The sequence below is a fragment of the Colletotrichum paranaense genome, assembly GCF_030867605.1.
Source record: "Colletotrichum paranaense strain IMI 384185 chromosome Unknown Scaffold_4.1, whole genome shotgun sequence".
Classification (NCBI taxonomy): domain Eukaryota; kingdom Fungi; phylum Ascomycota; class Sordariomycetes; order Glomerellales; family Glomerellaceae; genus Colletotrichum; species Colletotrichum paranaense.
This window is the reverse complement of record NW_026848962.1, coordinates 903,888-929,420: the sequence shown is the minus strand read 5'-3', so window position 1 is coordinate 929,420 and position 25,533 is coordinate 903,888. Positions and strand designations below refer to the sequence as shown.

The 25,533-nt window shown below is 54.1% G+C and overlaps 11 protein-coding genes across 11 annotated transcripts; 4 read left to right on the top strand and 7 right to left on the bottom strand.

The window, feature by feature from the left end:
* Nucleotides 1-683: 683 nt before the first annotated feature.
* On the bottom strand, nt 684-1,399 carry CPAR01_05286 (NADH-ubiquinone oxidoreductase 17.8 kDa subunit; the record flags this gene model as incomplete). The annotated part of the gene is made up of 3 exons (XM_060489565.1): nt 684-825; nt 927-1,168; nt 1,265-1,399. The coding sequence occupies 3 exons, from the start codon at nt 1,397-1,399 to the stop codon at nt 684-686; spliced, it is 519 nt and encodes a 172-aa protein (XP_060351031.1).
* Nucleotides 1,400-1,981: 582 nt separating this feature from the next.
* On the top strand, nt 1,982-3,268 carry CPAR01_05285 (nucleotide exchange factor SIL1; the record flags this gene model as incomplete). Its single annotated transcript, XM_060489564.1, has 1 exon — nt 1,982-3,268. One exon carries the CDS (start codon nt 1,982-1,984, stop codon nt 3,266-3,268), a length of 1,287 nt encoding a protein of 428 aa, XP_060351030.1.
* A 512-nt stretch (nt 3,269-3,780) lies between these two features.
* On the bottom strand, nt 3,781-4,811 carry CPAR01_05284 (40S ribosomal protein S15; the record flags this gene model as incomplete). The annotated part of the gene is made up of 4 exons (XM_060489563.1): nt 3,781-3,850; nt 3,930-4,226; nt 4,411-4,487; nt 4,659-4,811. Coding segments are annotated over 4 exons (597 nt in total), but the record flags the coding sequence as incomplete, so codon positions are not given.
* A 1,046-nt stretch (nt 4,812-5,857) lies between these two features.
* Nucleotides 5,858-7,550, bottom strand: CPAR01_05283 (NADPH dehydrogenase; the record flags this gene model as incomplete). The annotated part of the gene is made up of 2 exons (XM_060489562.1): nt 5,858-7,085; nt 7,459-7,550. 2 exons carry the CDS (start codon nt 7,548-7,550, stop codon nt 5,858-5,860), a joined length of 1,320 nt encoding a protein of 439 aa, XP_060351028.1.
* A 2,752-nt stretch (nt 7,551-10,302) lies between these two features.
* CPAR01_05282 (peroxisomal membrane protein 24) lies at nt 10,303-11,171 on the bottom strand (the record flags this gene model as incomplete). The annotated part of the gene is made up of 2 exons (XM_060489561.1): nt 10,303-11,085; nt 11,142-11,171. 2 exons carry the CDS (start codon nt 11,169-11,171, stop codon nt 10,303-10,305), a joined length of 813 nt encoding a protein of 270 aa, XP_060351027.1.
* Nucleotides 11,172-12,254: 1,083 nt separating this feature from the next.
* Nucleotides 12,255-13,725, bottom strand: CPAR01_05281 (uncharacterized protein; the record flags this gene model as incomplete). Its single annotated transcript, XM_060489560.1, has 4 exons — nt 12,255-12,298; nt 12,360-12,840; nt 12,906-13,335; nt 13,469-13,725. The coding sequence occupies 4 exons, from the start codon at nt 13,723-13,725 to the stop codon at nt 12,255-12,257; spliced, it is 1,212 nt and encodes a 403-aa protein (XP_060351026.1).
* Nucleotides 13,726-14,996: 1,271 nt separating this feature from the next.
* CPAR01_05280 (uncharacterized protein) lies at nt 14,997-17,906 on the top strand (the record flags this gene model as incomplete). The annotated part of the gene is made up of 9 exons (XM_060489559.1): nt 14,997-15,021; nt 15,083-15,156; nt 15,216-15,400; nt 15,471-16,391; nt 16,448-16,516; nt 16,573-16,603; nt 16,651-17,551; nt 17,638-17,739; nt 17,800-17,906. 9 exons carry the CDS (start codon nt 14,997-14,999, stop codon nt 17,904-17,906), a joined length of 2,415 nt encoding a protein of 804 aa, XP_060351025.1.
* Nucleotides 17,907-19,193: 1,287 nt separating this feature from the next.
* CPAR01_05279 (uncharacterized protein) lies at nt 19,194-20,353 on the top strand (the record flags this gene model as incomplete). Its single annotated transcript, XM_060489558.1, has 2 exons — nt 19,194-19,894; nt 19,963-20,353. 2 exons carry the CDS (start codon nt 19,194-19,196, stop codon nt 20,351-20,353), a joined length of 1,092 nt encoding a protein of 363 aa, XP_060351024.1.
* A 181-nt stretch (nt 20,354-20,534) lies between these two features.
* On the bottom strand, nt 20,535-21,089 carry CPAR01_05278 (HMG box protein; the record flags this gene model as incomplete). The annotated part of the gene is made up of 2 exons (XM_060489557.1): nt 20,535-21,000; nt 21,052-21,089. 2 exons carry the CDS (start codon nt 21,087-21,089, stop codon nt 20,535-20,537), a joined length of 504 nt encoding a protein of 167 aa, XP_060351023.1.
* Nucleotides 21,090-21,429: 340 nt separating this feature from the next.
* CPAR01_05277 (brix domain-containing protein) lies at nt 21,430-22,524 on the top strand (the record flags this gene model as incomplete). The annotated part of the gene is made up of 3 exons (XM_060489556.1): nt 21,430-21,443; nt 21,505-21,561; nt 21,636-22,524. The coding sequence occupies 3 exons, from the start codon at nt 21,430-21,432 to the stop codon at nt 22,522-22,524; spliced, it is 960 nt and encodes a 319-aa protein (XP_060351022.1).
* Nucleotides 22,525-22,914: 390 nt separating this feature from the next.
* On the bottom strand, nt 22,915-24,103 carry CPAR01_05276 (zinc-binding dehydrogenase; the record flags this gene model as incomplete). The annotated part of the gene is made up of 2 exons (XM_060489555.1): nt 22,915-23,088; nt 23,174-24,103. The coding sequence occupies 2 exons, from the start codon at nt 24,101-24,103 to the stop codon at nt 22,915-22,917; spliced, it is 1,104 nt and encodes a 367-aa protein (XP_060351021.1).
* Nucleotides 24,104-25,533: the final 1,430 nt, after the last annotated feature.

Here is a 25,533-nt window from a genome sequence, read left to right as displayed (position 1 = left end):
AAGCCATCTGGGTGCCAGGTGCGTGATGCGATCACTTTCTTTGGTATACCTTATCAAGTACCCAAAAACGACTCGCGGTGGGAAGCTGCTAGCGAGAGTTGGGTACGATTCAACAGCAGGGAGTTGGAAGGTGGGTTGAGATGGCACCATACGGTAGTCACGAGTCGCACGATATTGCTGGTCTTATCTACACTCCTAGGTAAGGAAGTCAGAACCTGGGATTGCCATATCTCCGCGAAATACCTTAGATAGCTTACCTGCTCTTTGTGACGATGATAAGTGTCGAGATTCACCAGGAATGGGAAGGAAGTCGGTGGAGCACGGGACATGTTTGATAATAGAGTAATGATTACTAGAGAAGCGTAAGAATCAGAGCTTCCTAAGCAGACCAGGCAGGTCCGTGGCTCGAACACGCCCAGTGCGGTCTCCCAATGGCAGGCGGTAGACGGGATAGCTAAGCTTGATGTGCAAAAGGCATGAGCATACCAGAAGTTCAGGAAACCAATAGCCGCCCCCAGGACGCCAAGCAAGATCAAGCAAGTGAAGCTAAGGCACTCGTCTTGATCTTCGTCTGTTGCTACCACAGCATACTGGAGGATGGTCAACTGATAACAAAAGAACTGAAATTTTTGATTCAACCTCGAGTTGATCTATGTAACGGTATCATACACCACACCCTACTCTCATTCCTGCTTCTGCGCGGCAAGCTTCTTTGCTTTCCGCTCCTCCTCGTCGAGGTGCTGCTTCTTGTAGTGGGCAATCACGTGGTCCAGGTTGGTCTGGGAACCGGCAATAACGTTGCGGGCGGCGAAGTTGGACACGGCCCTGGGCATCAGTTGTCAGCTTCTATTCTTTTTTCTTTTCCATTATGAAGGCCTAGACGCCTTCCATTTCGCAAGGGGATGCTCGGTTGGGGGGAGGCGTACTCGGGGAATCTGAGATCGACATCGCGGTTGGCAGGGGTGGAGAAGAAGAGCAGTCTGTCGAAACCGGCCTGCTCAACGGCCTTGGTGTGCAGCGCGTTTCTCTCCTTCCATGTCTCCTGCCAGTGCCACGCCTCGTGGATCTTCTGGGTGAGGTAGGGAGGCTCGCCGTCCTTGCCGGGGGCGGTGATCTTGTAGACGGCGTATGCGGACGGGATAATGGCGACGACGGCCCAGAAGAAGTTCTATCGAGTCTCAAGTAAGCCAATTGGATTCATATAACTGCCAATAGCACATCGACCGCCAATTGACAACAAAGGAGGGGTTGTTCGCAGACGTACGCCAATGGGCTCCTCGACGGTGTGGGCGTGGTGGTGGCCGTGGTCACCCCCGGAGGCGTAGGTTCTCGATTGGCGCAGGCCAGTCAGCCGTGACTGGCGCGCGATGCAGACAGCCCGCGTTCGAATGGCCTGCATCGTGTATGACGTTTCGGAAACGGTGTGTCAATTGACGATGGGATATCGGTTGCTGGGAGTACGTCTCTCGAGGAGGGAGCTTCGGCTTGGTGGAGGTTGATCCAAGGTGCCGGAGGAGCGTCACTTTTCGTGGATTAGCGCTAGCGCGCACAAGCGCGACCGCCCGCGTCTATTGAGCCAATCATCGGTTGCCGAATTCAAATAAGTGAAATCGCCTCTTAATGGGGCTTTTGGATACAACTTGGCCAGACGGACGACTTCGACGGATTCCTATTTCGCGATGGTAACCTGTCCTTTTCCACTGTTGACTCATTCATAATCTTGCGGTTGTGTATAAAGGCGTGCATCTCTTCAACCGATTATCGTTGCATCAAATTGCATCCTTAGACTGAGTCAAGTTTTAAGTTCCTTGAGGTCCACCTTGCGTACAATCTCTTACAGCAATACAGCGTTTTTAGCTGGTCCTACACATCAGATAAGATTGTATCTGTTCACCCGGCCAGATTCATCAATATCATCCATCTCAACACCTCTGCAACCAACAACATACAAAGGTCAAACCCTTTATTTAAATTGGTCGAAATGGCGTCGAGGAGATCGACCCGCACGTCTCTTTTTTCATTCACAATTTTCATGGTCGTTCTCGGCCTCGTCTTTTTCGCATCATCAGCCTCCGCCTCATCACCGTCAGCGCCCTCACCATCAGCGGAAGTAGAGCTCATCTGCCACACCGACAACCCATCAGAATGTTATCCCAAAATCTTCCAACCCACGGAAGAGTTTCAATTAGTTCACGATGATCAAGAATTACCTCACGGACTCCACGTACGCCTAAACATCAACACGGGCAAAAAGGAGGCCAAGATCAACGACCCAACCGAGAAGAACCCGGAACTTGAGGGCCTGCCCGTTGACCGCTCCATCGTGGTCGTGGACTCGGACGAAGCAGCACCTGCGGAAGCGCAGATTCCCAAGGACGCGCCGAAATACGAACCAGTCGGCGTGGTGAAGCAACCCAAGCAGGAGTCGGGCGAGTTCTACACGAGTCTCGAGTACGTCAAAAAGGGGCCCCACGGAAGCGACCTCCCAATGGACGAGGCCCTGGAGTTTCTCGAGGATATTTCTCACGACATTTACTACGGTCTCAAAATCACAGAGACCTTTGACACCGTCAAGTCCCTCTTCTGCCTCATGATTGACCCCAAGACACCCGCGCCGTCCGAGGGCGCAGTGCCCCGCGACCAGCAGGCGGCAGCGATCATCTCCGGCGCTCTCCAGAACAACCCCACCGCCCTCGAGGAGGTGACCAAAGTCTGGCCCCAGCTGATGGACTCATCCTGCCGCTCCCTCCACAAGGCGCCGCAGCTCAAGATCCGGGACGGCTTCTACGCCTCCTTCGTACGCTCTTCACCTGAGAACGGTGCCGGCGACGCAGCGAACCACGACGTCCTCCGCGCCGCGAACAAGGCCAAGGCGCAAGTCGCCGCCATCAAAGGCCTCATCAAGAGCCCCACCATCCGGGACGACTTCATCGCCAACAAGGGCATGGACCGCCTCCTCGAGGTCCTGGCACCCGAGGACGCGCAATGGGAGACTGCGCAGCGTAAGACCGGCCAGCTCGTGCTGGACAGCTTCCTCGACGAGAACATGGGCGCCGACGTTGGCGTCTGGCCCCTGTTCAAGGCCTCCGAGGCGGACAGGTCCAAGAGGGTTGCCGACCGCGTGAGCGACGAGAACTGGAAGGTTGCGGTCAAGGCGATTATGGAGAAGAATAAGGGCGATTCGAGCCACTGGAGCCGGGATCTGTATGAGAGGCTTGATGCGCATGAGAAGGCGCAGTTGAAGATGATTGGAAAGGATGAGCTGTGATGTGAGTGATGAGAAAGGATGCATAGATCATGACATAGATATACCCAGGTGCTTCGGTGCCGTTGTTACAGATGACCACTGTCCATGCTGGTGCCCTCAGCAGTATCGTACAAGTGATAAGCCTCGAAGTATCTGAGCCTCCAGGTTGGTCAGCGAGATTCTGGTGGGTCCAAACAATGACATTCTGGTATTGAAGAACAGGGGCTTAATTACGTTGCAAGTGGCCACTTTTATCAAGGTTCCCTACAACTCCAAAAAGAAAATTGGCAGTCGTAAAACGTCACGGCAAAGTATGAGTGGAAGAGTGAAATGTACTTTTGGTATCTCTTCGTTGAATTCATTCCCATTTTGAGGCTCAAACTTTTTAGCGGACAACGATGTTGTATTGAACTATCATCGCCCAAACAACATGATAGCGGCCTTGCCTTGCTACCAAAACCATTTCCCGTTTCGCCTTGATGCCCGTTTGAATGCAAGAACCTCCCATAGACAGCCCACAACCATACTCTCCCTTACTTCAGGGGGATGAAACGAGAAGAGTGCGTGGCACCGATACCGGGTCTTCCGTGCTTGACGGGGCGGCTGGTAGGCTGTTAGAATTTGTTTCGAGGCGTATTGCTACGTCTAGGCAGCATAATCGGGGTAGAAGGGGGGCACATACTAAGAGATGGAGAATTCAGCAAGGTAGTGACCAACCATCTCGGGCTTGATCTCGACGGTGTTGAACTCCTTGCCGGAGTAGATGCCAATGACGGAGCCGATCATCTCGGGGACGACAATCATGTCACGGAGGTGGGTCTTGACGAGGTCGGGCTTCTCGTTGGGCTTGGCCTCCTGCTTGGCCTTGCGGAGCTTCTTGATCAAGCCCATGGGGCGGCGCTTGAGACCGCGGTTGATGCGCCGGCGGGCACGGGCGTGGACGACATCGCGGAGCTGCTCAGAGTCGAGGTCAAGAAGACTATGGAGCGAGAAGACATGTTAGCTTGACTGTTCCTCATGTGGTGCGATTGATTCTCGGTGTCTTCGGATCGTGAGGTAGGTGGAGAGAGGGAAGATGGTGATGAAACCATCGTGGTGTTCGTCGATCGTGGGGTGCCAGGTGTGATTGATGGTGGTGGGATGTGAGATATGGGCAAACGTACGCCTCGAGGTCGATTCCGCGGTACTGGAACTTGCGGAACGCTCTTCTCTTCTTGAGCTCGGCAGCCTCCTCGGCGTTCTGTATGCGTCCATCCAGTCAGCCAAAAACTGTTCTGTTCCAAGATGTGAAGCCCACGCCACCACGCAACAAGTCCCTCCCCCATTTTTTTCCTTGTCGCGGGCGCGTCCATTCGAAATTGCTTTATTCTTTTTCCATCGCTCAGGGAAACAGGAGGAGATTCGCACGTACGTATTCGGGGTCGTCAGCCATCTTTGCGGGTTGTGAGTTGCCAGGGAATTCGCTTTCGATGCGGTCTATCGAAGGCGAATAAGCTGAATTGCCGGTGGTGTCGAAGTTTTGGAAAGGGTGCTGGGGCTGCAGTCGCTTGGAGGTTTCGCTTCTCTGCGAATCAATCGCCCCACTCGCACTTTTTGGTAGGGTTCGGTTGCCCTCCTACCGCGTCATGTGATCTTTTTGGTTGAAATTCGCTTGGGGAAGGCGGGTGGGCGCTCGGACCATAAGTCCTCCGTTTTTTCTCCGGCCGCCGACCGGACTTCCTGCTCCACACAGGCGCCGACTTGTTCCCTTTCAGCTCCTCTTTTGCCGTTGAAGCTGTTCCGTGCCTCTACCCATGTACGATGGCATCCGACACATGGGACATCTGCGATATATCCCTGATGTTTAATGGTCCGACAACTCACCCAGTTCTTCAGCGTTAACGACCAGGCCTATAATGTCACAATTGATATTAGATCCCGCAGCATCTTACTCACTTCACGCATCCGTACCTAATATTCAGTTTCGGCACTTTGCGGGTCCCTTCTAGATCGATGCATCGGGCGAGCTACAGCCTACAAATCACACAACACATATCAGCGACAACTTGGAGTAGCACGCAACAAGAAGGCATGGGCACCTCATCAGTTTTGAGGGTCGTCATGATGAGGCTATATGATCATTCACCCTTAGATGCTCTGGACTCAGCCTCGGCAACCGTGGTTCTCCAGCATTCACTTGTTATAAGACGACCCTGTTTATGCTTATCTCGTAGTGAAAGTGGGCAAATACCAAACCCAATCTAGACAGAACCAGGGCATGCTCAAGTGGGTAGGCCAGGCCGGCAAAATGACGAGATTCTCTGCTTCCAAGCAACGCCGTCAGTGCCAGGCAACATTACGCAGGAACAAAGATGTAAGTCAAACAAATCAGCACCGAACCCAAGAAGTGTTTAGGAAAGACTGTTACCCTCAGGCATCATTCTCCGTCACATAGCCAACATACATAAAAGTAGACAAAAATAAAGTTGTGTTCATGTATATCTCTATCGACCCTCATAGATCTTTTATCATGCCAAACCCAAAAACTCCAATGCTATGCATGTAAATGCCCATATCCTCTATACCATTCCCAGCCTCGGCCCGTTCCAGTGTCTCTTGGTAAAAAAGAACTTAGGCGGAGCCGTTAACACCGTTGACCTTCTTGTACTCCTCGCTAAACTCGTACGTGTTGTAGCCATCGTTGCTCTTCTTCTTGTAGAAAGTAGTGCGGTCGTAGGGGGTGAAGGCGACGTTGTTCTTGACGCGGAAGACGAGGTCCGGGTTGGAGATGAAGTAGCGGCCGAAAGCAACGGCGACATCCCACTTGGCGTAGCGCTCGTCGACGGCCCAGCGGGCGCTGTCGCCAAGGTAGCCACCCGCGACAACGACGGGGGAGATGTTGTCCCACTCCTCGAGGATGAAGTCAAGCGTCTGGGGCTTGGCCTCGTCAAAGGGCTGCACGTCGTCCGTGACCTGGCGGGGCACGATGCCCAGGTTGACGGGGTTGCCGACGGCCTCGACGAGAGAGAGGTAGGCGAGCTTGTGGCCGGCCTTCTTGATCTCGCGGACAATGTAGGCCGTCTGCTCCCAGGTGTCGGGGCTGGTGGAGTAGGACTCCTGGAAGGTGGCAAAGGGGCTCAGGCGCAGGGCGACGCGCTCGGCGCCAACCTCCTCAACGACGGCCTTGACGATCTCGAGGAGGAAGCGGGCGCGGTTCTCGACGGAGCCGCCCCACTTGTCGGTGCGCTTGTTGGCCGAGTCGCGGGTGAACTGGTCGACGAGGTAGCCGTGGGCGCCGTGGATCTCGACGCCGTCACCGCCGGCGGCGATGACGTTGCGGGCGGCGACGCGCCAGTTGTTGATCTTTTCCCAGATCTCCTCCTCGGTGAGGGCGTCGGGCTTGCAGGGGCGGCCGGTCATCTGAACGTCGGAGGAGGAGCAGTACTTGAAGCCGCGGCCCCGGACGAACTCGGGGTCAGCGGCGCGGCCGAGGGACCAGAGCTGCTGGAAGACGTAGCTGCCCTTGGCGTGGATGGCGTCAAAGACGTTCTTCCAGGCGGCGATCTGGGCCGGAGTGGAGAAGTCGGGGAGGTCGAGATCGCCGACGTCGGCCGGGGAGACGGCGGTGGCCTCGGTGATGATGAGTGTGCCCGGGGTCGAGGCGCGGTCGGCGTAGTACTGAGAGACGAGGTCGAGGGGAACGGAGTCGTCGTCGGCGCGGTAGCGGGTGAGGGGGGCCATGACGACGCGGTGGCCGAGTTCCATCTTGCCGGCCTTGAGAGGCTGGAAGAGCTTGGTGTTCTCGGCGGCCATTGTGATTGTTTTGGAAAGGTAGGTTTTGAACGTCGAAAGGGGGTATCTAGAAATGCAGTTCAAATGGAAGTAGAGAGATGAAATTTACTGTAGATCAGAGTGATGGATGAAGATATAGCTTGTGATGATGGCTCTCTTCACTTGAAAAGAGGGAGGTCTTGAGGGTATTTGTATATTCCAGAGACTTGGTGTAAGTCAACCAAGAGCCCACCACGGACGGCATTGTCGTGGAATCATCTGGAGAGTCCCACCAGGAACATGAGCAGTCCTCGGCACTCGCCCCCACAACTAGATCTTCCCGCAATGAGTTTGTTGATCCATTGGGCGAAAAGACTTTTCCCGTGGCCCTGGAAGGCTTAGAAATGACCTCCCCTCCGTCGTACACGGCGACAACTCGGCGAGCGGGTCGGACGCCTTACCGTCCATTTCTCAGCGAGCCACCAGATCCGCTCACTCTCCGAGCGGTGAAACCGAAGCCGGGTCCTAGTGCTTGTGCCTTGCACTGCTCCATGATGTGAAGGGATTGGGGTGGTGTGGGTTGGGTAAATGCCACTCCAAAGGTAGGCTGAAGAATCCGAGGTACTCTGTAGGGCGCTACACGCGGTGTTCCTGGGCGAAAAGGAAAAGTTCTCGAACGTATCGAGTTCCCCTTGGACGAGGTCTCCCTACTAGTGTAGAAAGAACTGCGGCTCCGCAACGGAATGGGTCCGTGTGGGCAAAAAGACGATGACAGACGATAACCTAGAAGGCAACGAATCATGAAGGCGAATTGGGCCCGATATTGCCAAAAGCGGGTTGAGCGTCCGAGCTCTCTTCGAGACTTGGGTGGGCAGCCACGTCGACAGACGAAGTTTTCAAGGGCTCTGCTTAGAAATCGTATAGTACGATGAACAGCAGAGGTGCCAGAGACTGCGAGGCAACGAAGACGGGGCGCGTGGGTGTCGGTGGGGTTGCGTTTGACAGCTTCGAGCTTGTGACTTGATCAACTTGTTGTCTCGCAACAGGGGGCCCAAAAAGGTAGGGAGAGCACAGCGAACGTGGTGACGTCCCGGTGGTGATCAGTACCTTGGCCAACATTCAATCTTGCTCAGTGTTCAATTATGAAGCCTGAATGCAGACTTGTCAGTTCCCAGACCAAGTCTTCGAGGCGTCGACACAGGCCCAAGAACCAGGAACAGAACTATACAACCTTAAACTCGTCGGGAAGTTCTGACGTGCTGAGAAATGCCACGAGGTTGCGGCGAACGGCCCGGCGATTCAGATACCTGCCCCACACACCATCGTCCTGCCGCACTACCGGACCTCGGGATTTTGCCGGGAGCAAATAACAACAAGGCCAAGCTTCATCAAGAGCCCGCGGCGACTTGGCTGAGAGTGGGATGAAGCCTGTTCATGGTGTACTTTGCTAGGCAAACCTCCAGGGTCTAGATCAGGTAATCTCAAAGCCGTGGCTGGATCGGAATGCCATGGTAATTGCTGCCCCAGCACGTTACAGAAACAAACGTCTACTATGGGCAGATGATTGATAATCCTTCATGAGAGAACTTTTTTCTCGCAGTTGCAGTCTGCCGGTCCGAGATCTGGGATGATGGACGGAATTTTGGTTGTCGGCGATTAGCTTCAGTGTGGCGTGTGTCACCTTATCTCCTAACATCAGCCACACGCCACACCATTTGCGATTGGGCCCACTTAGAACTCCATCACTGGGGTGCAGCAAACAGGGGCACAACGAGGGAATCTCACGATGGCTTCAATTCCGAGCTCACCGTCCCCCACTCTCATTATTTTAGAATATAGAGACAGTACGCTACTTCAGCTGACCACGAGCTCAAATCAGACCTCAGAGCACGATGAATGAATACCTGGTACTTATGAATAGACCAACATCATCTTAGCCCACGGACATCAGCTTTGAACTCAAATGCCATGATCCTCCCATTCCTCCTTCTGAGGCGCCCCCTCGCATCATACTATGCTGCCTCTTCACACTTCCCATCGTTAACGCCTACATAACAACCCACAACAGCCCTATGCCAAATGACTCTCCGCGCGGAATCCGGGCAACGATCCCTGTCTTCGCGGCAAGCATCTAACGCAACAGCGGGGTTTTTCGTCCTCTCGTCCTGGTCCGACGCCATTCTCTACTTTGACACAATGTAAATGATAATCTAGGCGGGTCCCAAGGCCGCGTCCACTTCTTCGCTATCCGGCATCTGAGCCGTAGGATCCCATCCAAATGGGGTAGAATACACACCGAATTCGCGTTGTTCTCCTGGAGTAACGGCAATAACCACATAGCGCACTTCCGTGCTGTTAATTATGACTCTGATCGCGCGTTTATCCACGTGAATCAAGAAAAGGAGGTCTGCGGGCGTGAGACATCTAGAAGCTACCCCAAACATCTAAAAAAGAGTTCACCACCGGTGTGGCTACATCTCTTGGTGCTCATGCTGGAAAGTCCGGTGCTCATGCTGGGATTCGAACTCGGGGACTCTCGTATGCGCTAAGCCTGTCGTCGAGTAGGCTGGTTTGCGATGTTAATTGTTGACCATGAACCACTCCACCATCCAGCCCAGTTTGACCTGACCCCCCGACCTAGAGGGGCGCCTGCTGTTGCTGGTGACGGGAATGGGATTGAAGGGGGGTATATACCTTTAAGATGAGGTTCATGACAATGTGCGGAAGGTACCTCTGCCTGGCCGTATTCATACTCGAATACACGTAGTCCCGTGGCGCATGTTGGACCTATATACCCGCGTTGGGTGTGATATACCCATGTTCGAGCAAGTGGCAGCACATATGACCAGGTCAGCCCTTGGGAAATAGACAGGTGTGGGATATGTCCAAGGCCATTTTAGCGAGTTCGAGCGACGTAAGACAAACGTTGAGTGAGGCGCAGGCATCAGAGATCCGTCATCAACTCTATGACAAGCAAGGACTTCGGGAGTAGTATGGGGACGTCACCGGGTTCCTCCTGGAGGGACCATAAGCAATAGACCACCTATCCAGAGACAAGACGCGCTTGGTGAGATAAAAGCCCGAATCGTACTTGTATATGAGTGAGAGACCGGTCTATGATGCCATGTCACGAAGCTGTCAAGATCCCGCCAGAGTTCTTTCTCATATGTAACTCATCATCCGGTCACGATATCCAATATCAACGAAAGCCAAACCCGAAGACAGCTTGCCACCAACGCCAAATCGTCTTAAAGTACACGCCATCCAACCCACCAGAAACTCCCAATGAGAAAGCGCCGGTCCATCTATTTGTTATGCCAGATAAAGTTCCTAAGCGAATCCCACTCGCTGCTCTGCTGGTAAATATACGTCATGCTGCTGCGCAAACTAGGCTGCAGCTCCTGCGGCTGCCAACGGAACAGGTACATGACCATGGCCCAACTCGTGCTCGCAAAGACGGGCCACGCGTAGTAGCTGATCTTGGCCGAGACGTCGTCGCGGCTGACGACGGGCAGGCCCTTGCCGGGGGCCACGGCGAGGCGGGCGAGCGCCAGGACGACGCGCGCAAAGACGTAGATGACAATCTGCTGGTTCACGCTCGAGATCTTGCCACTGCGCGGCGAGCGCCCGCCAAAGACGATGTAGCCGCCCAGCAGGCCGGCGAAGAAGGAGTCGTAGGGCCCTTCCTTGCCCGGGCTGGGGCCGTAGTTTTTGAGGAGGTACATTGTGAGCTTGTAGATTGTCGCAAACTTGGCGAGGTTGCGGGCGTGTGTTCGGGTCGCGCGGAAGACGAGGCCTGCTTTTTGGCGGAGTCTGTTGAGGTTTGCTATGTTAGCCGGGAGGTGGTTTCGCTGGGGGTGAGGAGGGTGGTCACGTACGTTCCAGAACGGAAGAGGAATATCATGCTGTAGAGGGCCTGAAGTTAGCATTTTGACTCGACCATGAGAACGGATTGGAGGATGCGCTACATACACAAGGGCATGAGGAAAGCGGACTTTTGCGCCGTAGACGGCTCCATTGCGGGCGCCTTTGACGACGGCGAGAATGTCGTGGTACTTGGGGTCGAGGATGATGCGCTCGATTGCGGCCTATGAATGCGCGTCAGTCCATGCACTCTGGTCCTCGTTCGTATAGCTAGCTCTACCTTGAGGCCATCGAGGGCGGCGAGCGACATGTTTGGCAAAGGTCGTTGCTGGGTGTTGCGTCTATGTGTGGGCGGTCGCAGTGGCTAGCCTCGGCAATTTGTACTCTCCCCTAGTGGGCGACGGAATGCGACGATGGAGTCGCTATCGGTTCAACAAAGCTTCCACTCAGCGCATGGAGATCGCGATCGTTTTGGAAAGGCAGCAAATGAGCGACAAGTACAGAGTACGTCTATGAAGGAGAATTTTAGGAGGGTTCGGACCGGAGGTAATGGGGAACGGGGTTGTGTGAAGTTGAGACGGACAAGTTGTAGTCGGGAGTCGTTTGGTGGTGGTGGTTGATGGGCGGTGGATGACCTTTGCGGCAAGGAGTGGTGGACGGTACCCGTACCTCGGCCCCAGGGCCTGTCTGGTCCCACGGTTAGAGGTGAAATCTGGCTGGGTTCGGCTCTGGGCGAGTCACGCTGGAGACGGCCTGTCCCCAGCCCCCGGTTCCCCCACATGCCCCTATGACGCAGGGCCGGCGCGCCGCTAAGCCTTCCAGGGATTCGCCCGTCTGGGGAAAACGTCGTGGTGTTTGGGGGTTTTGGCATGTGATGACGGATGGCAATTGAGATAGGACAACGTTGCCATTCAACTCCTAGTAGTTATGAACATTCAAACAATTCATTCAGTCTTGCACTTCATTGTAATCCATCCGGACAATAAATCGGCCTTCATAATAAATCATATTTGAGCGAAATGGGTGTAGGATTGATGACAAGTAGGGACAATTGCAAGAGTCAATTAATGTCTTGGGCCTCCCACGTGTCAATGAATTCCATGTGAATCTCACTTGGCGCCAGTACCCTGTGGCGGCATGAGCATTCCTTGAACCCCCGATTCTTCACATGTGCTTAAGACTTGCAGCACCAATAGTGCTCATCTCATCTCATCTCAGTCCCAATTCACAGCGCAACGGTCATAACTTCACGACTTACCCCAAAGAGTTTAGAGAGATGAGATTTTACAAGATGAAACTGCGACATCTCACTATGACAGGATACTAGTTTGCGTAGACATGAACTCCACAGTCAACATTCATGCTAGAGACGGCATCGAATCTCAATCCACCCTCAGTTCTTGGGCTCGCAGACTGCAATGAACGGCGATGTTACACCTAAGCAAAGTTAGCCACACAGTTCATACATCCAAACGCAGAAGGCAGAACCGGCGCTCACCACCAAAAAACAACCTCCCCGTCTTGGCGTCGTGTACAACCGTAGTAGTCCCAGGCAACACCTCCCCAAGCCCGTCCTCGATAATCTTCTCCCACACGTAGACGCCGTCCCCCTCCTTGCGAATACGCACCGCGGCGCTCTTGGGCCTCGCGTTCAGCGGGTCCTTGGCCGCTTGCAGAATCTCGATGCCCCGCGGGAAGATGGCGGCGTAGACGTCGCCCTTGCCGTCTACCGAGAGGTTGTCGATAGCGTATGGCACGGGGATGTCGACCACTTTCTTCAGTCCGTTGCCGTCGTTGCCTGAGAGCACTTCAAACACCTGCACGCCACCCGCCATGGAGCTCGGGACGTAGATGAGGCCGTCGAGGCCGCGGACGAGGCCGTTGGGCATGCGGTGACGTTCGGAGACGCGCTTGCATCCCGTCGAGGCGGAGCAGAATGATACGTCGCCGTCGCCCATCAAGGGGCCGATGAAGAATTGCTACAAGTTACGGTGCATCAGCTGAACCTGTTCCTATCTTGAACATTGCATGCTTTTTCGCTTACCAGCCCGACTTTGTGGGGCCCATTTGCATTCGTAAAGTAGAATTCCTCGCTAGACAATGCAGCGATGTTATTCGGCGTCGAAATGTTGGCGCTGGCAAACGTGCGGACGTGCTTCATCCCCATCGCCTTGGGCCCGGTCTCGAAAACTTCAATCGTCGAGTTGGCGCCCACGCTCTTCTGGTCTAGGAGCGTACCAGTGACGGGATCGACGGAAGGGCCATTGTTGACCACGAGGATCTCGACTCTATCGCCCTTCGGTGCGTCAATACCCGTGATCCCGACGAGCTGGAGCAGTCCGTCGCCGGCGGTGCCCGTAAACCCGGGCGTCTCGAGAACGCGGTACTCAAATGCATCACCCTTGGGTATGTCAATGTCCAGCGCGATGACGGCGTCCCGCGTTGAGCGGCCCGAGGCGTTCATGTGCTGTGCGCTAGAAGCCGGAGCGGGGTGAGATTAGCTTGCCTTTCCGGATCACACCGATCCGGCCCGGGAACGGGGAGCGGGCCGATAACACGGGACGGGACGGGTACGGAGATGGGAGGGGCTGCTCTTAGAACACGTACTTTGGTAGCCATTGCTGACGAGAGAGGGGATCAGAACAGGCGAGGAAGAGTTGGCGCGTGGCTTCGGACAGCCACATATCCTCGCATGCCTGCAGTCTGGGGTCCTCGATGCGACGGCACGAGTAGGGGAAGTCGGAGAGAGGCTGGAATTCCTTGCCGATTCCCAGGCCCAGCCAAATGGGATCCTTGAGCACGAGCTGCAAGGCCACGCCGAGGATCACGGTGAAGATGATGCTCGTTTGGAGAATGAATCCCATGATGAATCGATGTAATTTAGGCCGCCAACGATGCTTGTCGAGATGCAAAAAGACAGACGATATTTTGGCGAAGGTTTGTTCCAGCTTTATAGTTACGGGAAATGTTGGGAATAAAACATGGCAGGTAGGGATCCCTCATTGAGCGAATTCAGCGCATGAGGTCAGATCCTTCGGGCACAACCGCTTCGTGATCCACTATGAAGAAGTAAGCTCGCTAGGGCTTGTCAGAATCAAGGTGATTCGGGATGCCGAGCTCCGTTCGTTTGCTTGGAAGGTCTAGTCGAACCTCTGCAAATCTCAATGATAAAAGATAAATCTGGTTCGACATGGGACTTTGGTTATTGCTACGACTTGGAACTGTGTGAATGACGACAGGCTCCCCGACTACAGTGGGCCGACCGAGAGTCTCCTCCGTGTCCGTCGGGTCAGTGCATCGCCGAAGCTCACTAAGTCTCCGAGGAGTCTCCGTGGAGCCAGAACTACGGTCTGACCTTCCAGCCGGCTGAAGCCATATCGGAGGGTTGCGTTGAACCGTTCCTGCTTATCTGACCTTGCACTTGATTTGTTGCCAATTTTGTTACCAACTAAGACAGGAAAGAGGAGCTGATAGCCGCCCTGCTCCTCATCTGAGGCAGCTGTTGGTGCCTACTTTACTTGTTGCCTCCTTTGCCAAAGCAGCAGAAATAACAGCTCGTCTTTCTTGACCGCAATCTTCTCCTTTTTGAACTTGGTCTGTCTCGATATCGGATCTCCTTCCTCTCCTGTCAATCCATTTTCCGTCATTGGGTGTTCGTTCCGTTCTATCTGCAGTCTCCGATCGAGCTGCGTCGCAGCCTGCTTAATGCCAGGCTGAACACCCAATAAGGTGGTCAGCACCGCGTCACACGACACCATCTTTATTGATTGAATGGCTCAAGTGAGGCTGAAATATTGACTCTTCGCGCCCAGCCTGACCCAGTTGCTGATGGTTGCATTTGCACCCCTGTGTAGGCTCGCAAGTCATGCTTATTATCATGCTTAACCCCCCTTCTTCCTGGTCTCGATGTCGGCCGTTCTTTAGTTCCACTGCAATAGTCCGTGGACCGATACCACCCAGTCTGAGCGATGAACCGAGTTCTCGGGTCTCTGCTACTTCTTGCGACAGTAGCTCGATCAGCAGATAACATCCACAATGTGACGAATAGGTGGGACGTCTTCTGGCAGCTCGCCGACTTAGATGCGCAATTCCCCAACAAATCAGGCAGTGTCTATTTGGGGAGTCAAAACTACACATGGTGCTGCCTCAAAGCCGTCTACGTCGGTCTAGACATTTTGAACGGAACGTTGGTCATCGCCAATAACTCTATTACTAAAATAGGAACATCTACCACAGGTGACCTTCGAGACGCCGCTCTCCGAAGTCAGTTTCCCTGCGACGCCAAGTACAACGATGTAGGTTCTGAAAATCCCTTTCTTCGCCGCAAGAGAATGAGGGCTCACCAGAAGCACAGGCACATCTTGGGGGCGCCCCTGAGGTGCAAGTCCAATATGCATGGTTCATCGACAACTGCCCAGGCTGGTCTCTCAGTGACAAGTCTAACCTGAATGCTTGGCTTCACTCTCTGTCGGGTTTCTTGCTACCAGCCGTGGTATTCTGTCTGTCTGTGCCCAGACGAAGGAAACTTCATGTTTATCGGTACGACAACCCAGCGATACATCATCATCTAACATGCCAGGATTCGTGACTTGCTCTGACATCGCTTTAGCGCCTTGTTTGTAGCCGATATCGCCGGCATCAAAAGTATCATTCCAGCAATCATCGGTGCCATTTTGGCAGGCATAATTGTCACAGTCGATACAATTATATGGCTTTCCATCTGCTTCGCCTTCGCCGGCCCCATGATTCTGAGCGGCCTCTATGAAGCGTTGCTAGATAACCGGGTTCTGGAGTTTCTCAGAGACAAAATCCAAAATAAGCGACTGACGCTCGACATGCGGTGCCGTTGCCTCATGCTGGTATTGATTGGGAACCTTGATCTCGCTCTAGACCGCGAGACCCTGAAATGGGGGAGACAAGCATATATTTCCGCCGTATCAGCAATACCTCTGGAAAATGGGCACATATCACACCAGGATCACACTGCACAAGGGGAATTTATGACAGGATCGACGCCCCAGGAAGCTCGTACTGTCGAGAACAGAGATATACAACTTGGGTCCCTAGCCCATCGAGAACAAGCAACTGTCAATGGTGCCAACCAAGATTCCCATGGTAGAACCTCGCCCCAAACTGTCGCAAACTCAACATCAATGGATACAGAACCGCCGAATCAGAGCATCAGACGGCGTTCATCCGCTCCGCAGCCAAATGCGAACAACGCCGTCTCAACGCAGGCATTTCCACGTCATTCCACTGGTCACCTAACGGCATCTCCTTGGCGTCACATGGAGACTTTACTCTATGATCTACGGCTTTACGATGATGACAATGTCTCTAGGGGCCAGTCTCCGCGTCAGTGGGCCAGGCACAATTGTCCAGATCGCCTGTGCGACCGGCGTCAACACATCCAAGAGCCATGGCCCCGATCCCGGGAGACTGAGCGTTGCATAGTTAGAACCAAAACCCGACTCCGAACGATGTTGCACTGCCAGTATTCGTTCGGGTCGATTGTTGGTGCACCAGTAATGTAAGTACCGTCCTTAAGAAAAAGCGAGGCAGTCTGCGGGTTGCTGACTAGTCCAGCTTCTTCCTCGGAGGTTTTATCTTTTCGTTCCTAACTAGCCTTGACGAGTTGGGAGATGAAAACATCGCGTAGGTCTAGTCTCCATATCATCCAAAGCCGCAAACTTACTAAGAAAATTCTGTAGGGAATCCATCGCTTTTGGATCATGGTACATGGTGAGTCCTCACTTCCTGGCTACTATTCCTCAATTAACTCAAGCTAGATTATTCCTCATATCGCCATCATTTCCGGGTTACTACTTGCTGGAAACAATCCCAACATCCTGGAGGGGGTTCTGGCAACAGAGCGCGATCCGGAAGATCCCGAAGATCCAACTTACGTCTTTGGTTTCTTACGCTTCGATCTGGTCTATCCCAGTTGCTACAAGGTGGCCTGGCAATGGCTTCGCGGCCACACCAAGAAGCAATGGATCGAGCAGCTTCTGACAGTCTATAGCAGAAGAACTGATGTCGAGTATCGAGGCCACGAGGATATCGATGGCGATATGAAGGATCTACGCTTCAGAACTACCTTGTCGCTCCTCGACTGGTTCGTCTTGCTCTTCCTCACTCTGCTCCTCGTCGGTATCCCCTACCTGTTCGCATTCATGCTGGCCTTCTTCACGCCCCAGATCGGGCTGTCCTGCCGCTCCCTGACGTTCTTGGTCTACTTTGGTCTCCAGCTCGCGCAGATTGGTCTATGGCTATGGGCTTACATCGGCGCCCCGGGCGACGTCACCAATCCCAAACGCCGCATCAGAGCATTGGACATGTTTAGAAAGGGAGGCTGGCTCGATCACCGAAAATTCTACGACCCCTCAACGGCTCCGTGGCACGAAGACACGCACTCGCCCAGCTCCAAGCTGGCGGGCTTCCTAGCCCACGCCAGTAAACCGGGATCCTGGACCTTGCACACTTTTTGGTCCTCGCTGTACTACTCGTTGCAAATCATCTTTGGGCTGAGCGCCGTTTTTGTCAGTCTCGGCGGTACTTTGATGCAAATCATGGGCGTGTACCGTACCAACATGTGCTTCGTCAACGTGCATTACTGGTTGGAGCCGAAGGAGAGACGTCCCCCAGTTGTGTTATCGGTGAACAGCCGGGAAATGATTAATTCCGCCACAAGTAAGTCACATACGCAGTTTCAATATCAAACGGACTTTCTGTCCTTTTTGGGGGGAGGGGGAGGCCATGGGTCTGATAAGCAGCAGAATACTGGAAGCCAGTCGCCATCGCCGCGATAGCGTTCATGGCGGTTGTGAGCTTCGTAGGCTGGTGGTACCAGCGACGTATGCGCGACGTGTTTGGGCAATGTGAGTATATCGAGATACGACAGTCTCTTTGGATGTGGGCGTTTACTGATGATCATTTAGTGGTGAAGAAGATTGACAAGGTTGAGTTCGAACGTGAGTGGCCATTCCGCCCCCGACCAGCTCTGGGAACCATGACGAACGGTGCCATCGACGGACAGCAAAACTAGTTGGTATTGGGAGGCCAGTAGCTAGTGTCGGTATTTGCTCTAGACTTCCTCGGCCAGGGAACGGCAGAATTGACGCTGTCTCGAGATCTCTTATTCCTTCCGACCAGTGTTGTGAATCGTTATTGTTCTCCAAGGCTTCCGCGAGATTCCCTGTATGATTGATTGTCGCACGGGAACACTGAGACCACAACTTGGCAGGAGTGCGGTGCTGGTTGTCTATACAGTGTCCTGGCTCGACTGGGCTTCCTGCCGAAGTGAATTTCGACACGGAGTGCAAGTCCTTCATTCATTACAAGCTACATTCAGAGCTCGTTGCCAGTCTTTTACTCAGAAACTAACGTTGCGTCACCAACATCCAAGCGCTAATCGCAATGAATATTGCTTTCACTGACATTACGACAAAGCATATTTCACCTTGAAATGTGACCAAAGTTCAATAATTTACCTTGCCTTGATTGGCGGCGTAGAGGTGTCACGTTGCTTGAACAGGTAGCAGCCACAGGAAGTAACCGTTTCTTGAATATTGATACTTATGCAGCGGCTTCTGATGCCTTGAAAGCAGTTGGTATGCCACACACCGAAAAAACGGCTGTCGTTTTCTGTGCTTCGTCCAATATAGATGCAATCATAAGACGAGCGCGGGAGCAACCGCCCCTTGGTGACTAGAAGCCATAGCAAAGGTGAGAAACTCGAAGTGGTGAACGTTAGGCACCAGCAATTGAATTGTGGTACCCAGACCAGGATTCGAGCGCAACCAACCAGCATATCCAATGTCAGCTCGCAGCTTCTGGGGCCCCTGGCCTCTCACCTGTGCTGTGGAGTCTTGAGAGCCGCAAGAGGTAATCAACATTTCTGACAGGATGAACAGCATAGTTTATTGGAGGAGCTCTACGAATACACCGCTTCCTGCAGGGGAAGCCGGGATTTTGCGTGGGCAAAGCGCGAAGGATTCAAGAACAGGAACTCAGCCCGCGGAGCGTTCTCCACAACATAGATGCAATTGATCCTTTAACGGTATCCGTAGAGGCATTCAGCAAGCTTCTGCTTCCTTAGTAGGCAGCCAAATTGAGATGACCAGGGAGAGAGGGAAAAAGCCATCCTTGATCAAGTCAGCTCGTGGAGTTGACATGATGCCACAAAACTCTTGGTACTGGCTCCGACATGCCGCGCTTACAAGACGCCATGGAAATGGAAACACATAAAGAGTCCATCATGAGACGCATCAACTCGTTTTGATGTATCGCCACCCATAGGTCGACAAGAAAACCCCCCAAGATTAGAATCATAATGTTCAACCTTGCAAAGACCCTCACCGCAGGCCTGGCCCTCGTAGGCCTAGCCGCCAGCACGCCGGTATCTCTCGACAAACGCCTGCCAGGCCGCGTCGTCCGCGCCGGCGACCCCGTCGTCATCGATCCGACCGGCAACTACATTCGCGTAAGCTTCATGAACGACGGCACGCTCATCGGCGGCTACGCAGCAAAAGAAGGCTCGACCAGCATCCTCCGCGTCGTCCGCTCCACCGACGGCGCGCAGTCCTGGCAGCGCATCGGAGAGGTCTTCCGCGGCGAGAGGGCAACGCACGACATTGACAACGCCATGCCGATCCAGCTGCCGGGCGGCCGCATCCTGTACGCCTACCGGAACCACGACCGCACGGGCGCCGAAGGGCACTACACCTACTTCCGCATCTCCGTGTCGTACTCGGATGACGGCGGCGCGACGTTTAAGTATCTGTCTACCGTCGAGGAGCACGTGCCCAACGGCGTCAACGGGCTATGGGAGCCGTACCTGCGTCTGGCGAGGGATGGCACGCTGCAGTGTTACTATTCGGCTGAGAACTCGGCTGATGACCAGGACAACTTTATGAAATACTCCAAGGACGGCGGTCAGACTTGGTCGGCCTGGATTCCTGTCTCGGGCGGCGATCGTTTGTCCCGTGACGGTATGGTCGGTGTTGCGCCTATTGGCAACGAAGGAGACTTGATGTAAGTTGAATTGTAATTAAGCTTCCCTACCCATCCGGAAAGAGAAACTAACAGCGAGCCCTTCACAGTGCCGTGTTCGAACACACCAGAGAAGGCAGGTTCAACGTCGATTACGTCCTCTCCCATGACGACGGCTACACCTGGGGCGAGCGTGGCAGCCTCTACACGGCGCGCAACGGCCGCATGTCGGGCGCGCCGCAGGTGTACAACGTATGGGGCACGCTCGTCGCCAGCTTCATGACCAACGAGGACGTTGAGGGTGCCGACGGCTACAACTTTGGTGAGATGAAGGTCATCACCAGTGTCGACCACGGTAAGACATGGAGCGGCAGTGTCGTGACGGGACCCGCGCAGGCCCATTGGCCTGGACTTTTCAACAGGGACCCGACACATTTCCTGGCGCTGTACTCAAGAGAGGGTGTCGGCGCTGTTAGTCAATTGTATGAGTTGGTGAACTAGGCATAGGGGTCGTTTAAGAATCGGCCAAACTGTCGCGTATTGTTGTTTGGGGCTGTGTATGAATGGTTCACCGTTGGAGTAATATGATAATGACTTGGATGAAATTGTTTGACTGTTGCTCGTGTCGCCGAGCACGCTCTGTGCATGATGTCAAATCATTTCCAGAAGATGTAGCTGAAGTTCAATAACGACCTTGGCCAGATTGTTCTCCATAGAAAGGATACGGATGTCCTCCATCCAATGTGGAAAATACACTAGACGTAAAAGAGTTGACATAGCTGCCAGAGGGAACGGACTGAGCTTGAGATGGGCCAGGCATTTGGTCAACTGCATTTGGCGCTGCCTGCGATAATTCGTTTGCTGGCAGATTCGAGCTCGTCTGTTTCTCCGAGGCTCGCGTTGAATCAGGAGCCTTCACTGCCCCTGTTTTCTTTTGTGGATTCTTCTTCTGGTCGGGTTTCCTCTTCCTCTTCTTCAAGGGCTTTCCATTTTCATCGACAGCGCCTTCGTCGACAACCTTCCGCTTGCGCCCGCGTGTCTCTGGGAGATCCGGGTTGTTGTGGCGCGTACGGTCGCACCCGTACGGGTCCTTCAGAAGCTCGCGACCTGTTCGCTCGCTGATATCGAAGAACTCATAGAGATCCTTCCTCTTGAACTTATAACCCTAAGCAGTAAGAAATGTCTAGGCTCCGCGGAACCGTGCCTTTTTAGGCGTGTCGTGCTCTTTATGGCCCATGATGGTGGTGGTTCGATAGTGAGCTGGGCATCTGTTGGACAAAAATGGGTGTAAGCGCGTGTTAGATATTACTTTATAAACCGGCAGTGTATTTTGATAACGTTGCGGTGATGAGGAACGACGAAGCTCAGCTGAAGCCCTGCAGGTGGGACCAGCTGTCAGTCTTAGATACGGGCACCTTTGATGCTGCGGGGTGATAAGATAAGAATTTACATCCTGACGATAACGATAAGCAATTTTTTTGACGGCGGCTTCAACTTTACCGCAGAATTGAGATCAGGTCGCATCCCAGCCACTTGCATCAAAGACCCGACGGACGACAAATTCGACCACCGGCACAATGCTTCGTCAAATGTGAGTCGCGGCAACCGCACAACGTAGCCATGCAGACAAGTAACTAATAATTGCTCAACAGAAAACCCCGTAATGCTCGCTCCAAGCGTGCGCTCGAGAAGCGCGAGCCCAAGGCCCAGTACGTTCCCCCGATCTCGACGAACAAGTTTGACCATGATCGCAAGCTAATTCAGCAACCTTTCTCTCAAACAGAGAAAACCCCAAGACGGCATTGTTCCTCCGCGGAAGCTCATGCTCTCAAGTGACACAAGATGCCATCAACGAGCTCTACCAGATGCGCCAGCCGCTCGCCAAGCGCTTCGTAAAGAAGAACGACATCCACCCCTTTGACAACGCCGACTCGCTCGAGTTCTTCTCGGAAAAGAACGACGCCTCCATCCTCGTCTTTGGCCACACCTCCAAGAAGCGACCCCACGCCCTCACCCTCGTCCGCACCTTCAGCTACAAGGTCTTTGACATGCTCGAGCTCTACCTCGACCCGGACACCTTCCGCACCCTCGCCCAGTTCAAGGGCAAAAAGGTCCCCATCGGCCTCAAGCCCATGCTCAACTTCGCCGGCACCGCCTGGGACAGCCCCATCGCCAACGAGTACACCCACGCCAAATCCTTCTTCGCCGACTTCTTCCGCGGCGAGCCCACGGACAAGATCGACGTCGAGGGCCTGCAGTGGATCGTCTCCATCACGGCCGACGAGCCCACCGACGACGCCGCCAAGCCCGCCATCCGCCTTCGCGCCTACACCATCACCACCAAGCGCAGCGGCTCCAAGGTGCCCCGCGTCGAGGTCAACGAGATTGGGCCCCGGATGGACTTCCGCGTCGGCCGCATGCGCGAGCCCGAGGAGGGCATGCTCAAGGAGGCCATGAAGAAGCCCCGCGGCACCGAGGAGCGCACCAAGAAGAACATCACCACGGACGCCATGGGTGACAAGATGGGTCGCGTGCACGTCGGCCGCCAGGACTTGGGCGAGCTGCAGACGCGCAAGATGAAGGGTCTGAAGCGCAGCAGGGACGTGGCGAGCGAGGACGAGGGGGAGAAGGGTGACGCGGAGGAGAAGCCCAAGAAGGGTCGCAAGGAGTAAAGTGCTTGGAGTGACAAAAGAATACGGCGACGGTTATATGAGAGAGAGAGAGAGAGTGTGTGTGTGTGTGTATGTGTGTATTGTGGAGGAAACTTGATATACATATCCGAGTGGGAAAAGAGACGACGCAGCGGAGGATCGACCACTCATTGGCGTTTTGTTTTTGGTCAGGAGGCATCCCACGGTTGGAGTTTTGAGCTTCTTTCAGCAGATGGTCGGCAGATTACAAAAGCAGGAACAAAGTCACAAAAAGCATTTGAAGACCTCTATTAATTCCACTACAGCCATGCTTCTTTCACTAATGTAGGCCAACTAGGTGATGTTCGCGCTTATGGGACATCAACTAACACGACCACCTCACTCACAGCTTCAGTTCAAGATCCGAAACCCTCAGACCAGACGCTCACCGCTGGGATCCCTCTTTCTCAGCAACTCAATCGCCTTTTGCGCTCTCTCCAGCATGGTGGCGCCCTCGACAATCTTCTGCTTGTTGGGCTTGATGATGCCCTGCTCCAAGAGCGTCGGCACAATTTCTCTCTGCATCTTTTCCTTGAAGAACTCATTCTGTGTCACCGAAATATCAGCCTTGCTCATCTCATGGCAACATACTCACTCGACGAAGAAACGAATGAAATCCAAAAAAACTCACCGCAAGGTAGAAATGCGTCCTCACCCCCCGGAGCTCGACACCATCAGCCCACTCCCCAACCAACACGATCCCCACCTCCATCTCATACTCCGGCTCAACCTCCTCCGTCGCATCCCTCACAATGACAGGCAACATGACCGCAACCTTTGTCCCCCGGCCCGCAATCTTCGTCAACGGTCTCAGCGTGCCCTCGACGGACCCGATACAATCCAACACGAACGGCACGCCCCGCTCACCAACGGCCCCCAGAATCTTCTCCACGACGTCGGCGTCCCGGTAACTAAACGTCTCCCGGGCGCCCATCGCCTTCAGCTGCGCGTGGTGTTTCTCGCTCGCCACGGCCAGGACGTTCTGATACCCCCAGTGCCGCAGCACCTGCACCGCGTACACGCCGACACTGCTCGCCGCGCCCCAGACAAGCACGGCGTCGTCCCTCGCACGCGGAACCCACTCTCCCTCGGCGGGTCGAGGCCACGGCAGCTCTAATCCCAGATCCGCCGTCACGGCATGGAACACGGTAATCAGATTCGTCGGCACCGTCGCCGCCTCCTGCGGGGTGACGTTCGCGGGCAGCTTGGAGACCAGATACGCCGGCACCGTCGCGAAGTCCTGGTGCGCGCGCTCGCTAAAGTGGTGGAACGCAAACGTAAAGATCTTGTCCCCCGGGTTCAGTCTGTCGGCGTCCGCTGGGTCCTGGTCGGGGCCTACGGCGACTACGGTGCCCGCTGCGCCGCCGCCCATGACTTCCGGGTGGTTGCAGAGGAGGCCGCCGTCGGCGCGGTGGAGGTCGAGGGGGCTGGAGGCGGTCCATTCATTGAGGATGAGGATTTCGCCTGGTCCCGGGGGAGCTGTCTCGCGGTCGAGGAGGATGAGGGGTGCGCGTTTGGCGGGTGTGGCGACGGCCTTGTGGGTTTTGGGGATGGTTACCATTTTGTGTGATTCTTTCTCTCTGACGTTGGGATTACGAGATAGTTGTGTGTATAGTAGGGAAGATTCAACCTGCTTCGCGTACAAACGAGTCTGATGATGCCGTAAGAAAATTGTCTTCACTATAGACGACACCAACACACTTGAAGTTGAGAGATTCTCGTGCCATTTTTGTACTCAGTCCTTACTTATCCCCACTAACAACTCCCAACGAAATTTGAAATGTCAAACCAACAAAAGCTCAGCATTGCATTTGAATCCCACATCACCACGGACACGGGATGCTGAATAAGCTTGGCGCAAGGGACTTTCGGCCCCGGTCTGTAGTTGATGTCGTGATTTCTAAGCTAGATGACTGGAGAAGGGATGAGCCGTGGCCCCCGCTTCCATCCAATCCATTAGCATTCTCCTCTTGTCCTCTTCGTCCGATCTAGTCCCTGTTGTCTGCCTGAATGAGTGCTTCTGGAAGTGAAAGAGGACTATTTCAGAAACTTGGTTTTTGCTGGTGCTGTGTAACTTAGCAGTTACTTAATGGGGGTATGTTACGTCATGATGGCAATCCTTAATTGCGATGTTCGATTTGGGGCAAGGACAAGTATTCTGTCGTACCCAAATGCGTTTTGTTATGAATCCTTAGATCTTGGGTACTGGGTATGCATGCATTGAGACAAAATGTCAATTGATTCTCTGGAATTAGCTAGAGGGATGCTTGAATGATCATACTGCGCCGTGTAGGGACCCAACCGGCCTAAATCCTTGACTTGGGGCAACTGAACTGCCGCCAAACGGGTCCGAAGCCCGGTCTTTGCCCCCCGACCAGTCCCACTTAACCCGGTACTCGCTCAGTCTGCCGGTCGGCAAAAATGGGGAACGGCCTACTCTTCCATTCATATCGTGTCGAATCGCCTGACTGGGCAGCTGATACGTTGAGCGCGCGCTCGCGCGTCTAGTCAGTCTGATGTTGAGACGCCGAGTCGAGTCGCGCCTCTGACTTAGGTACTAGGATATCCGGACTTGGTCTAGATACTTAGGCGGTCGATGAGGATGGTCACTGCGAAAGTTGTTCATTTTTCACGTGAAAGGATAGCAAACTGGGGATAGAGAGAATTCGTGGTGTTGTTCTATCAAGATCCATGCCCCATCTGGGGAACCGGTAACACCTCTTCATATCCCTCCAATTCCCCCGAGTTGTCAAATGTGAAAAAAGGAAAAAGGCTGAGCGTAGGTGTCGACCCAATCCTTGGAGTGTGGCAGCCCGTAAGACGATGGCTTGCTCCCCATATTCCCGCCAACCCACCGTCGTTGTCCTAACCCCAGCCAGGCGCGAGAGCCATTGGCGCCCCCTTCCTCCCCCTTGAAATGAGCGGGAACAAAGGCAACCTCCTCAAGCTCCCCCTCTCCTCTCAGCTGGGTTCGCAAAAGCCATCTCTCCT